This window comes from Heloderma suspectum, chromosome 2, assembly GCF_057233095.1.
Source record: "Heloderma suspectum isolate Gila_16-S chromosome 2, 16-S_ref, whole genome shotgun sequence".
In the NCBI taxonomy this organism is placed as follows: domain Eukaryota; kingdom Metazoa; phylum Chordata; class Lepidosauria; order Squamata; family Helodermatidae; genus Heloderma; species Heloderma suspectum.
The window spans coordinates 386,354,551-386,367,292 of NC_139459.1; the positions used below are offsets into that span (position 1 = coordinate 386,354,551).

Below are 12,742 nucleotides of genomic sequence, written 5' to 3' on the forward strand. Positions count from 1 at the left end.
CACTGCCCATTTCTGGAGGGAGCTACTTGCGTTGCTCCATGTGACGCTCCGTCTTTCCTCCGTCTGTCATCCACAGACGGACAGTCAGACCGAGTGCACCAATGCAATTCTGGAGCAATATTTGTGCTGTTATGTCAATTACCAGCAAGATGACTGAAGATGACTGGTTTTCCTTGCTGCCACTCACAGAATGTGCTTATAACAATGCCTGCCATGCTTCCACCCACCAAACTCCTTTTTTTGCCAATTTTGGTTACCACCCCAAGGCTTTCCCGTCCACCCTAGCTCCCTCTTTGGTGCCGGCGGCCCATGACTTTTTAGAGAAGTTGAGAGCGGTGCACCACCTCTTTCGGGACTACCCCCAAGAGCAAGCCAAGACAGCCTACAAGGCCTCTGCGGACCGGAGGCGCCAGCCGGGTCTGTCTCTGCAACCAGGGGACTGGGTATGGTTGTCCCCCCATACCTCCCCTCTCACTTGGCCACAAGGAAGCTTGTGCCTAGCCGTACGGGGCCTTTCCAGATTACGGCCCAGATTAACCCTGTTGCTTTTTGCCTAGCTCTCTCCCCCTCCATGAAGATCCATCTTGTTTTTCATCGGTCCTTGCTGTCCCCCTGGTTTCTGGCGACCCTCATGAGGCAGTCGGCTCCCCCCCCCACCACCAGTGCTGGTGGAGGGGGAGGAGGAGTTTGAGGTCACGGAGATTCTGGACTCCCGCCTTTCTCGCTGCTGCCTGCAATATCTGGTGGACTGGAAAGGCTATGGGCCTGATGAGCGATCCTGGGAACCCATGGAAAATGTGCATGCTCCATTGCTGCTGAGGCGCTTCCACCAGCTATACCCCCACAAACCCAGGGCCCCAGGGGAGGAGCATGAGAGGGGGCCTCATGGGAGCGGGGATGATGTCAGGGTGGACACTGAGCCCATAGAATCCCAGAGTAGTTCTGATTCTGAGGAAGAGCAGCTGCTCCCGGGAGAGGAGCGTGCTCATCCTTCCCAGGGCCAAAAGCTGACAGAGATTCCTCCCACCGGCATTCCTAGCTTAGATAGCAGTCCTGAGAGTGACAGAGGATGGGAAGCAGACTTGCTGGACATGCGATGCCGACGCAGGGAGCGGAGCCAAATGGAGGGCGCAGAAAGGAGGTGTAGTTCCTGTTTGGCACACAAACAACGGTTGTGCCCTGAGGATCCAAGGGAAAAGGGGAGGGACTATCCCTAGCCCATATGTTCAGGGTCTGCCAGTGATTCCCTTTAAATGGGGACCAACTGTTCCAACTTAGGGCATAGGTACTCTGCTGCTCATATCTAGTTGCTAACGGTAGAGTTGTTAAGTTGTAAAAGAGGAATAAAGCTTTGAAAAGAATCCCTTTGTCTGTGTCTGGACTTGGCTACTGGATTAGGCTGAAAGAGGCCTCCAAGTAGCCCTTGACACTCAGCTCCCTTGCAGTGATGGCAGTCCTGCATTCAGGGTGTTCACTATCTGTATTGTCCAGCAGTGTCAGTATATTCCATGTTCCAAAGTTTATTTGTCTTTTGCAACTGCTAAATGGTGACCCCACTGGATGCCGTAACCCAGTCAGGGAGAAGATGAGGCAGACGATGTTTAGGGCACCGTTTCTAGCCCCCTCCCCATACGGGGTGAGCAGAGTGGATCCTGAATAGGCCTGCTGAGGCATGGATACAGCTGCCAAATTACTCAACTGCCTAGATCCTTGAGTCAGCACAACTGAATCTGTATCCGCTGCCCATGTGCCAGTCCATGATTAGGGTCTTCTGGATTTCACAGTCCTGCCCCCATTGCCATTCACCAATCACCATGGGACTTTTGGTTGGTTGGGTTTAGATTGGAAGACGCCTGTGTGTGAATGTGTTTTATGTGTGGAGATCAGTGCACAGTGATCAACACACAGTCTTCACAGAAAAGGCTCTAATCCAATGGCATGGATATCGTGACAATTGGTGGTCTGTTATCTGCTGCAGCCTTCATCCACCTTCTCAGCCATTGCAACATACAGTAAGGGCCAGAAATATTGGAACAAGGATAACTGTTTTGGCAGTTGGCCTCTGTACACCACCACATTGAAGTTGAAAAGGAACACAACCAGATGGGAGCAAAGTCAGGACTTTCAGCTGTAATTCAAGGGGTTTGACAAAAATCTGTGGAATTCACCCTACAGGGGAAAAGCCCATTCGCTGGTAGGGTTCATAAAAATGTGAACTCACTTAGTTCTATTGCAGATTCCTCCAACATCCCTACTCACAAGTCTCTCTGTCGGCCTGTCAAAGATTTTTTTTGAAAATATAACTGCTGTGAAGGAGTAGGGATTGGAGATCATGGTCATGAATGCAGGTTTGGGCAATGGCCAAGAGTGAGGCCAGAGTACCAACTGCACCCATTACAGAGATGCCAGATCTGATCGAGGTGACACATGCCTAAGTTACACCCTGTTTGGCCTGCGGTAAAATCCAGTATGTGGGGCTGCCTTTGGTAGGGATGGGTGAATGGGTGAGACTCGAGACTGCTAGGATCTTCCAAATATTGTATCACCGCTTGTCACTTTTCCTGTTCATGATGTCTGCTCACTCTGCAGGAACAGGAAAATCATGCAAATGAAGAGCAACTGAATGTGAAATGTGTACACATTTCCCAAACTTTGTACCCATCTCCTGATTTGTGAAACTTCCCTCCATAAACTAAAGTGGGGATCATCCAGTCTCCAGGGATATTTGCACAAATCGAACTGGGGAAGTTGTGCCAATTGAACACGAGCACACATCTGGCCATTTGCAAACATTTTTGCAAGACGTGGTTTCTGTCTGAAACCCAGGAAGGGTTCACAGTTCCACTGAAATCAGAGCTGCCAGCCTCCACTGGCAGCAGCCCCAAATCTCAGGCTGAGAATGTCAGGATCTAAAGTTTAAATCACCCAGGACCAAAAACTGAGCACAAGACTATCCCATGTCAAATATCTCTCTGTTTGGGAGACTGTCCCCTTCCAAAAAACCCAATTCCCTTCAACCAAAAACATCATTTCTGTGCAGTTAATGTGTGACGACCATAGATGACAATGAGAAGCAAGGAAATGGAAGTACCGAATTAAACTCCAGCATTCTTTGAGAATAATTCTTTATGACAACAAGTGAATGAAACCATCACAGCAAGCAGAGCAATCAGAATACACTAATGCCAGTAACAAACATCCATTTAATGTCTTGCATTCAGGGCTTTCCATGTGCACGCAAGCTGCAAAATACTGGTACACTGCAGCCGTTAAGGGCCACACCTTCAACAGATGCATTATTTGGACAAGGTCAGTATGGTATAGTTCCAGCCCCAACACTACCTCAAATGCGGATGGCGGTCACTGGCAGAGTGATAGCTCCAAGGCTCAGCTTTGCCTGTCTCCTGTAACAGAAACACCGAAACTGTGCAACTGAAGCTATAAGCACACCAACAGGCTCTGATAACTAAGATCTCACCAAACCTGTATCTCTTCCAAACCTACGCCAAATATTCTCCTACAACTCTACTTCTATGGATCAGATGTCCTAGTTTGATTTGAACATGATATGCTCCTTTGTATTCAGATCAGGTCTCAGCACAATAATGTAGCGCTTGGGAAGAAAGATGCAGCCCAACAGCCCAGCACTGGAGGCCAAGATGGAGAAGACCTGCACGGCCACCATGTATTTCCCCTTGGTGCTCAGGTAAGAGGGCACAAAGGACAGCCAAACACTGCAGAAGACCAACATGCTGAAGGTGATCAGTTTGGCTTCATTGAAGGCCCCAGGCAGCTTCCTGGCCAGGAAAGCCACCGTGAAGCAGACGGCAGCCAAGAAGCCCATGTAGCCAAGGGCAGTATAAAAGAAGACAACAGATCCTTCATTGCACTGCAGGATGTTCTGTCCTGGCTGGGAATGCATGTCAGAGTCAGGGAATGGGGCAGAGCTCCCCAGCCAGATGGTGCAGATGACAACTTGGACACTGGAACAAGAACTGACAATGGAGTTTGCCAGACTCTTCCCCAGCCATCTCTTCACTCTGTTCCCTGGTTTGGTGGCCAGGAAAGCCAACACCACTGTGATGGTTTTGGCCAACACCGAAGAAACAGCAACTGAGAAGATGATGCTGAAGACTGTTTGACGGAGAAGGCAAGTCACTTTCCTTGGCCGCCCTATGAACAGGAAGGAGGACAAGAAGGAAAGCATGATGAAGATGAGGAGAATGTAGGACAGGTCTCGGTTGTTGGCCTTGATTATTGGAGTATCTTGGTATTTCATGAAGATTCCTAATACGAAGCCCGTGGATAAGGACAAAAATAGAGTAAAGGAAATCAGGACAATCCCCAAAGGTTCTTCATAGGTGAGGAAGGTTATCTCCTTGGGGACACATTGATCTCTGTCCTTGTTCGGATGCTGATCTTCCGGACACTTGATGCAATGGTCGGCATCTGAGAAGACGGAGAGTGAGTTCAGCAGGATTCACATCAACTGTACCTCCAGAAAAAATGTGCAGTTGGGCAGGAAGAGAGACAAACATTCCCTCACAGAGGACTTGTTTTGTGACCAGATCAGTCTATGGCCTCATCACCAGGCGAGGACATTAGTTGTATCAGGGCCAGGAAAGTTAATGTAATATCTCTGCTGGGCATTACAGAGTGGTTGTCAGTCGGATAAGAACAGAGAAGAGTGGGCTAGACAGATTGATGAGCTGACTTGGAATAAACGCAGCTCCCTACCTGGTTGGGAAAGTGAGGGTATTAATCCTAACATTGTTCGGGCTAAAGGAGTGTCCTTGTGGTTATCCTGTTCTTATCTTCATAATAATCCTGTAAGGCATGTAAAGCTACCTGGTAGCTGAGTGGCTTGTGGTTTATGTATTTACTCAACTTATGCCCCACATTTCTACCACAAGATGGTGCTCAAGGGACTTCTGGTTACCTGTGAAATCCTGAGTAGGAAACTTCCATAACGCTTTCTTATTTTTTAATCAAGTTTTACTAAAGAAGTTTAACAAAAACAGAAGATTGAATCAGCATTTGACAGGGGAGTTCTCTGATCACCAGAAAGTAGGGGTTGCACCATTTTCACATCACCTTTTCTGTCAGGGACCCCCAGCTTTCCTGCCACAGGATCACAGCACAGTGCAGACAATTCCCTGTGTATAATGGAGAAAGGCCCACCACGTCTGTCCATGATGCCCTGTCCCAATCATGGAAAAAGCAGAGTGGTTTTATTTGTGGGGCATGATGTATACCAGGAACAGTGTGCACTAAGCTTCCCCCCTGCTTTGCACCCCAGAGATTCACTCCCGTCGTCTTTTCTTTCCACTCACTTCATGGGATTAATGGTAGAGATTAAAAACAAACTGAAGCCAAATAGGGGTCAGAGTTCCAAAAGTCTTTAGCATCTGTTCCAAAGGTGTATGAATATTTAATGTGTTAATTAAAATGTTTTTGAGACTTCACATCACAACAATGATCACAACGATGTACAGACCAGAAGAATAAAACCTTGTAGAAGAGCAAGTAATAACAAATAAAATTAGCATTCAGTCGAATGGGACAAGTCTTCATTAAAATCACACTATGTACTAGAAGGGCATTATGTAGGGATGTCAGAGAATTTAGCGAAGGATCATACTAGAAGAATGCCAGTGCATTCGGCCCCCCGAAATCCATCGCGGAACGAAGCCCCCCCCCCACAAAAGGCGTGTGAAACGGAGCACTTACCTGCTCCCGTCCATGCTGCTTTGCGAATGGCGGTCGTCCTGCGGCAGCCATTCGCTACCTCCTCTTCAAACCGTGATATTTTCCTTCTGTCATGATCGGCTACGTAAATATTTATGTAGCCTATCTCAGCTGAATACAGGGACGCAAATGGCAGCGGCTACGACAGCCACCATTTGCATCCCTGCAGGGCTGCCCAGCGGCCGGATGTCCGGTTGCAGGTTGTCAGAGCTGGCCGGAGGTGGCCGGAGGCTCTGCAGCTTGGCCACGGAGCAGAGCCTGCCGGGCAAGATTCCAGGAGGAGGTACAGAGTGCCTCCCCCCCCCCGTCGAGGATTCTGGCGGGAGGGAATGAGCATCTCCCCTCCACCACGGATGCCCCTCAGCAGAGCAAGGTAAGGGATTCATACATCCCTAGCATCATGAGGTATTTCAGGCTGAGCAGTAGTGAATGGCCCATGACCATAAGGGATTCCCATGATGTTTTACACTAGAAGCAACAGTAACTTAAGAAGCCTTCTCCTCTTACCTACTCATGAAATGTTTTGCTAAAGGTGTTTATGAGAAAAGTAAGAGAGAAGTAAAATAGGGCTGTGAGGACTATTCGGCATATTCAAGGAGTTGCCCTAGGGAACTCCCATTCTTCTGATCTTGCCTACCTTCCTGAATGGAGATGGTTCCTTCCGGACATGGAGCGCAAGCATAGCAGCATGGTGGCTCTCCTTCTTGGACCTCCTTGTAGTATCCATGGCGACAGCTCTCAGTGCATCTGGAATGCGGCACGGTCTAGCAACAAAGAGAAGGAGCATCCAGGAAAACAGTGTATGAATATTTGTGCCTATGGAAATGAGTCCTCCAATTTAGACAGGACCCAACAGGGTTTCTAGCTCTTGTGACCCTAAGTGATTTAGAAGTGATCCCCGGTATTTGTTTCAGAGAACCACTATTTATGCATCACAACATGGCATGGACATTTTTGGTCTGTTTGTTTCAAATAGTTTATGCCACCTATACCATACATGTACTCAAGCCAATATAAGAACTGGAGGGGAAAAGGTACGACAATGATATAAACTAAAAGACAATCCCAGAATAACAGAAATTACAAACAACAGTAATAAAAGGACAAGCTTCAAGACATGTGCATGCAATAACGGTGAACGATGGGGGAGAGAGATGAGCTTTTTGCGGGAGGATAGGCACCACCATTGGAAAGGCCCTCTCCTCTTCCCTGTTTTGATCTTCATTGGCAGGGCAGAAGGCAAAGGAAGGATCGGAGGCCTCATGGCACAGCTGGAGACGGAAAGGCATTTTAAGGGGTGGGGTACCTGATGGATTTATATCCCCCAAATACGTTCAGTACCTTGGATAACTGTTGTATACTTCTGGATGCTTCTGACTAAAACTCAGAAGGGATCCACAGCCCCGCCATAATCAGAGCCATCAGTCTCCACTGTACCAACTAGGGATGGCAGAGAATTCCGCCACGGATCTCGGTGAGGCCGAATGCCAGTGCATTCAGCCCCCCAGAATCTGTGGAGGAATGGCCTGCCACCCCCCTGCCACCCACGGAAACCCTCCAGCATGAGACTTACCTGGGGCGGATCTTCCAGGTGGCGATGGCTCCGGCAGTGGCTCCAGCGGCAGCAGCTGCGGCAGCGGGTCTTCTGACCGGCTACCGCCGCTGCCATTTGCAGTCTTGTTGGCGTGATAAGCTACATAAGTCTTTATGTAGCCTATCACAGCTGACTACGGGGACGCAAACCGTGGTGCCTATGGCCGCCGCCATTTCCGTCCCTGCTAGCCAGCGGCCAGATGTCCAGCTGCTGGCGGAGCCAGCCGGCGGCTCCGCGGATACCTGAGGATTTTGGGGGGAGTCTGGAATCTGGCGAGGATTCCGGGGGGAGGGACGGAGCACCTCCCCCCCCAGCGGAACTTGGCGGAACCAGGTAAGGGGAGTATCATACATCCCTAGTACCAACCCACAGGTCTGTTAGCCACGTCAGCCTGAATCCCTAGCATGTCTGGGTGCTGCGATGCAACGCGGTGCAACTCCAGAGCAGGTCAGGATCAGGCAAAGAACTCCAATATGGGTTGGATCACTCTGAAGAGCATTGGGGGTGCTTCAGTCTGATGTGGACAGCAACCCCACCCCGCTGTGTGAGCCCCTCGCTCCTTACCTGGTCTCCAGGGAATCACATGCAGCCATCACTCTCTGAGATGGAGTTGCCATTTCCTTTCAAAATGGTGACTCTTCTTCTTCCAGTAATCCGAAATGCCATTTTAAAAAATAAATGAAAGGTGACCCCCTTGCAAAGGCCAATGGGTGCAGGCCCTCCCGACAGATCTAGGTAAGGAATGGGGGTTCTGTGGGGGTGGCAATGATGGTGGGGGGTCACTCTCGGTGGGAATTTCCCCCCTTCTGCTTCGGGTCTCTAGATGTTGCTTCAGAACCGGAGCAGTGGGTCAACCCAGCTTCAGGGGCGGTTGAGGCGAGTTCATGCCGATTGGAGACTTCTAAACTGAGCTCTGAATTAGGTTGGGTGGGCTGTGCATGGCCCTAATTTTTGCTACCCTGATCTTAGAGGGCTTCAAATGGATCAGCACCTTAATCTGCACCCTGAAGCTGAGTGTTAGGCAAGGAATCTCTTTTAAAACAGGTGTGGTGCTGTCTCTCCGCCCTGCCCCAGTTGTCAACTGTGGGGTCACCAGACCTCTCTCCACTGCCTTCAGAGGAAGGCCCACCTGGCACCTCCAAGCCTCCTCTCCGACCTCTGTACTTCTCGAGTTTAGAGGAACGTCTGTCTTCCTGTGCTATTGCTCCCAATTTGCTCCATCTGAATAGGATGATGGCGTTCTGCAAATGGTTGGGGGCATGAGGCCAGGGACAAGCAATACATCCAAGCCAGATTATCTGCTATATAAATGGGATAGGGGAGATAGTAGGGATGTACGAAAGTCACTTAGCTTTTCGCAGCTTGGATTCGTTTGGGGGGGGAAGCACTCCCTCCCTCCCCCCGGAATCCTCCGTGGGCCGGCTCCACTCCATGGTGGCTCCGTGGAGCTGCTGGTCAGGGCTGTCGGCAGCCGGAGTTCCGGCTGCGGACGGGCTGCTGCGGATGCAAATGGAAGCCGCCGTAGCGGCCCCCATTTGCATCCTGTGAAGCTGCTGTGATAGGCTAAGTAAGCATTTACATAGCCTATCACGGCAAGCCAAAAAAAAAAAAAGTGTACGCAAATCGCGGTGGCTATGGCGGCTGCCATTTGCATTCTGTATTTTTCACTGAGAAAAAGTGAGAGTGAGAGGTTACGTAAATACTTACATAGCCTATCTCGGTTAACGCTGGGACCCTACATGTATCCCTGCGGAGCCCATGATAGTCTACGTAAATATTTACGTATCCCATCATGGTGAGAAAAAGGGATGCAAATGGCGGCGGCTATAGCAACCACCATTTGCGTCCCTGCGCAGGCCAGCAGAGGCCGGATGTCACTGAGGGCGGCCACGGCTGGTGGTTCCACAGATTCGTTGAGGAGTGGAGCCAGCTGGCAAGGATATCGGGGGGAGGGACGAAGCACCTCCCCCCCACCACGGATGTCTTGAAATGAAACCGGAAAGTTGTTTCGTACATCCCTAATTGGTATACAACTGAGCTGAGGGCAGTGGAGCAAGTAGGGAGATGGCTAGAATGCAGGTGGAGGAAAACTCATGCTGAGTCTGACCGAACACAGGTAAGAGCCCACTAGCAAGCTATTTGTGTTCCCCTTTCTTTTTGCCGTAATAGTTGACGTAAATATTGCCGTAGACGAAGACGGCAAAAAATAAGGAACGCAAATGGCGGTGGGCGTAGCCGCCGCCATTTTCATATGCTTTTTTTGCATACTAACGTGGTCTATCACAGCTAAATACAGGGATGAAAATGGCGGCTGCTACATCAGCCGCCATTTGCATCCCTGCAGTCTACCCAGCAGCTGGATGTCCGGCTACGGGTGGCCGGAGCTGGACGGCGGCTCCGCAGCTTGGCCACAGAGCGGAGCCGGCCAGGCAGGATTCCAGGGGGAAGGGACGGAGCGCCTCCCCCCCAGCAGAAACACAACGGAACGGAAGATAAGTTTTCCATCCATCCCTAGCCAAGTCCGATGTACCATTTGTGTGCTTGACCCGTTCCCTTCATGGCTTATTAAATCAAACAAGGAGGGGATGTCCAGCTGGCTCCAGGAGTTTGTAAATTCCTCCTTGAGAGAGGGAGTGGTGCTGGCCACTTTAAAAGGGGCAGTACTCAGACCACTCCTAAAAAAGCCGAACCTGGAGGATGTTAACAATTATAGGCCAGTGGCCAACATCCCCTTCCTGGGCAAGGTGCTCGAGCGGGTGGTTGCAGGACAGCTCCAGGCACTGTTGAATGAAACGGATTATCTAGATCCGGGCTTCAGGCCTGGTTTTGGAATGGAAACTGCCTTGGTCACCCTGTGGGATGACCTCTGCTTTGAGAGGGACGGGGGAGTGAGATACCATCTCAGCAGCGTTCAATGCCATTGGCTATGATATCCTTCTGCACACATTGTCTGTGCTGGGTGTTGGAGGCACTGCACTGCAGTGGTTCTGCTCCTACTTGGATGGCCGACTCCAGAAGGTGGTGCTCAGCCTAGCTACAGTTATCCATGCTCTGATAACCTCTCGCCTGGATTAATGCAATGCGCTCTACGTGGGGCTGCCTTTGAAAGCAGTCCAGAAACTTCAGCTGGTGCAAAATAGGGCAGCAAGATTGTTACTGGCCTTTGAGCTCATATTACTCCAGTACTTTACCAGCTGCACTGGCTGCCAGTCCATTTCCGGCCCCGATTCAAAGTGCTGGTAGTAACATTTAAAGCCCTTAATGGTTTGGGGCCAGGTTATCTGAAGGATCGCCTCCTCCCATGTGTTCCTGCCCAGACCCTGAGATCATCCTCAGAGGCCATTCTCCGTGAGCCCCTGCCAAAGGAAGTGAGGCAGGTGACTACTAGGAGGAGGGCTTTTTCTGCTGTGGCACCCAGGCTGTGGAATGATCTCCCTAGTGAGGTTCTCCTGGCGCCTACATTGTATAACTGCTGGTGCCAGGTGAAGACCTTTTTATTTTCCCAGGCATTTTAGCATTTTCGCTTTCTAGACTTTTAGCTTTGCTGTTATAAACCTGTATTTTAAATTCCTGCACTGTTGCTAGGTTGCTAGGTTTTACTGTGGTTGTATTGTTATATTGTGGTTTGGATGTTCTATATATTTAAAATTGTTTTATTGCAGGCCATTTGATTTTCATTTTTCTGAACCACCCAGAGGGCTTTGGCTATTGGTCAGTATAGAAATATAATGAAATAAATAAATAAATAAATGTTTAGAAGCTGGCGGTGGAGGGGGGGACACACAAGACAGGATGGATATTCTTAGAGCTTAAGGGATAAGGCCTATAACAGGACACAAATCCTTTCCCCTACCTCATTAAAATGGCCGGGCCAGGCAATGGCTTCCTGCTTAATGGTGAGTTTCAGGTCTGGAGATGCCTGTCTCTCCACATTCCCAATAGTCACTCTAGCATGAGACTCATTGGGAAACATCACCCAATTCACGATATCAAAGTCAGCTGCCAGTTCCCCAGTCTTATCCAGATACAGTCCGCCCATGGAAGCATTAGAAAACTGGATGTCTCGTAAGGAAGTGTGAAGCTAGAATGACAGAGAAAACAGCCCACATATAGAAATCAAGAAAATGTAGTCCATATCTTAGGCCCATCACTTTGAGCTGTGATCTTCCATGGTCAGGGCACATCCCATCTGAGCTCACAATGCCATTCTTTGACTGTTCACAGTCACAACTGCAGTTGTCAGAATAATCCGCAATCAATTCAAATCAAAAGGGATCATATTTAAGAGATGACTTTTCCCAAGTTGCACAGATTAGGGAAACTTGCTGGACTTTTTTGTTGTTGTTTTACGGGGGGGGGGGGTAGGTGCAAGTGCACATTAGTACAAAGTGCGCCTTGGCACATGACCAAAATCCTCATACACAAAAGTGCATCCCATCAATCAATAGAGGTCAGAAGTAAAGATGCCTGATCATTTGCAGAGGTTTTAAAACAAAACCTGCCCATTCCTACTCATAATGAACATACCAGGCATGTTCAGACATCATGCTAAGCCGTAATGGTTAAGGAATCTCTGCTCACCTTGGTGGTTAAGCATGTCATGTGGGGCAGAAAACCACATTCCCCATACATAGTAAGCCACCCCGACTAACCACCCCTCTGCAAAAATGTTAAGGGGCCCGAGGTGACTTATCGTGTCATCTGGCGGACTCCCCAGTGTTTCAACAGGTTCCAGAGGACTTCCAGGCCATGACCATAGAGTCTGCTGGATAGAGTCTCTTCCACTGTGGCAATGCTTTAACTGCCATGGGTTTTCTCTATGGCCAAGTGCTATTTTGGACCCTGGGGAGGACACCAGGAGCCCTTTTCGTGCCACAGCAGATGGGATTCTCACAAAACACATCAAGAAGATAGCCAGATAACAAGGGAGAAAGAATGGTTACCAAAATGAAGATAACATTGGTGGAAAAGCTCATATACCCTCTCGGAATGCCCCAGCTCATATACCCTCTCGGAATGTGCATTATCCATGAGGGATGGATGGACTCACCTCTGTCCAAGGCATGGGGGAGATCCAAAGGCCCCCCACCCAGCCTCCCAGCTTGCCTCACAAGGTCATCCAAGTGAGCTGCCCCACCCGCCTCCACAGGGGTTAACTGCTGGAGTCCTCAGCACACATGGGCCCAGCAAGCAAACCATCCTAGGGATGTACGAATGTTCCGCCATGGATCTCAGAAGAGAGAATGCCAGCGCATTCAGCCCCCCGAAATCAGTGGCGGAATGGCCCCCTGCCCCCCCGGATGGGACTTACCTGGGGTGGATCTTCCTGGCAGTGGCGGCTCCGGCGGCAGTTCGGCGGCGGCGGCGGCAGAGGCCAGTATTCCGACCGGCTGCCGCCGC

At 49.9% G+C, this 12,742-nt stretch overlaps 1 protein-coding gene across 1 annotated transcript; it reads right to left on the reverse strand.

Annotated features, from left to right (window-relative positions):
• Window positions 1-3,114: 3,114 nt before the first annotated feature.
• On the reverse strand, window positions 3,115-7,748 carry LOC146356427 (vomeronasal type-2 receptor 26-like). Its single transcript, XM_084830111.1, has 3 exons — window positions 7,713-7,748; window positions 6,386-6,512; window positions 3,115-4,449 (listed from the first exon to the last, which is right to left on the reverse strand). The coding sequence occupies exons 1-3, from the start codon at window positions 7,746-7,748 to the stop codon at window positions 3,548-3,550; spliced, it is 1,065 nt and encodes a 354-aa protein (XP_084686237.1). The 3' UTR covers window positions 3,115-3,547.
• Between the last annotated feature and the right edge of the window lie 4,994 nt (window positions 7,749-12,742).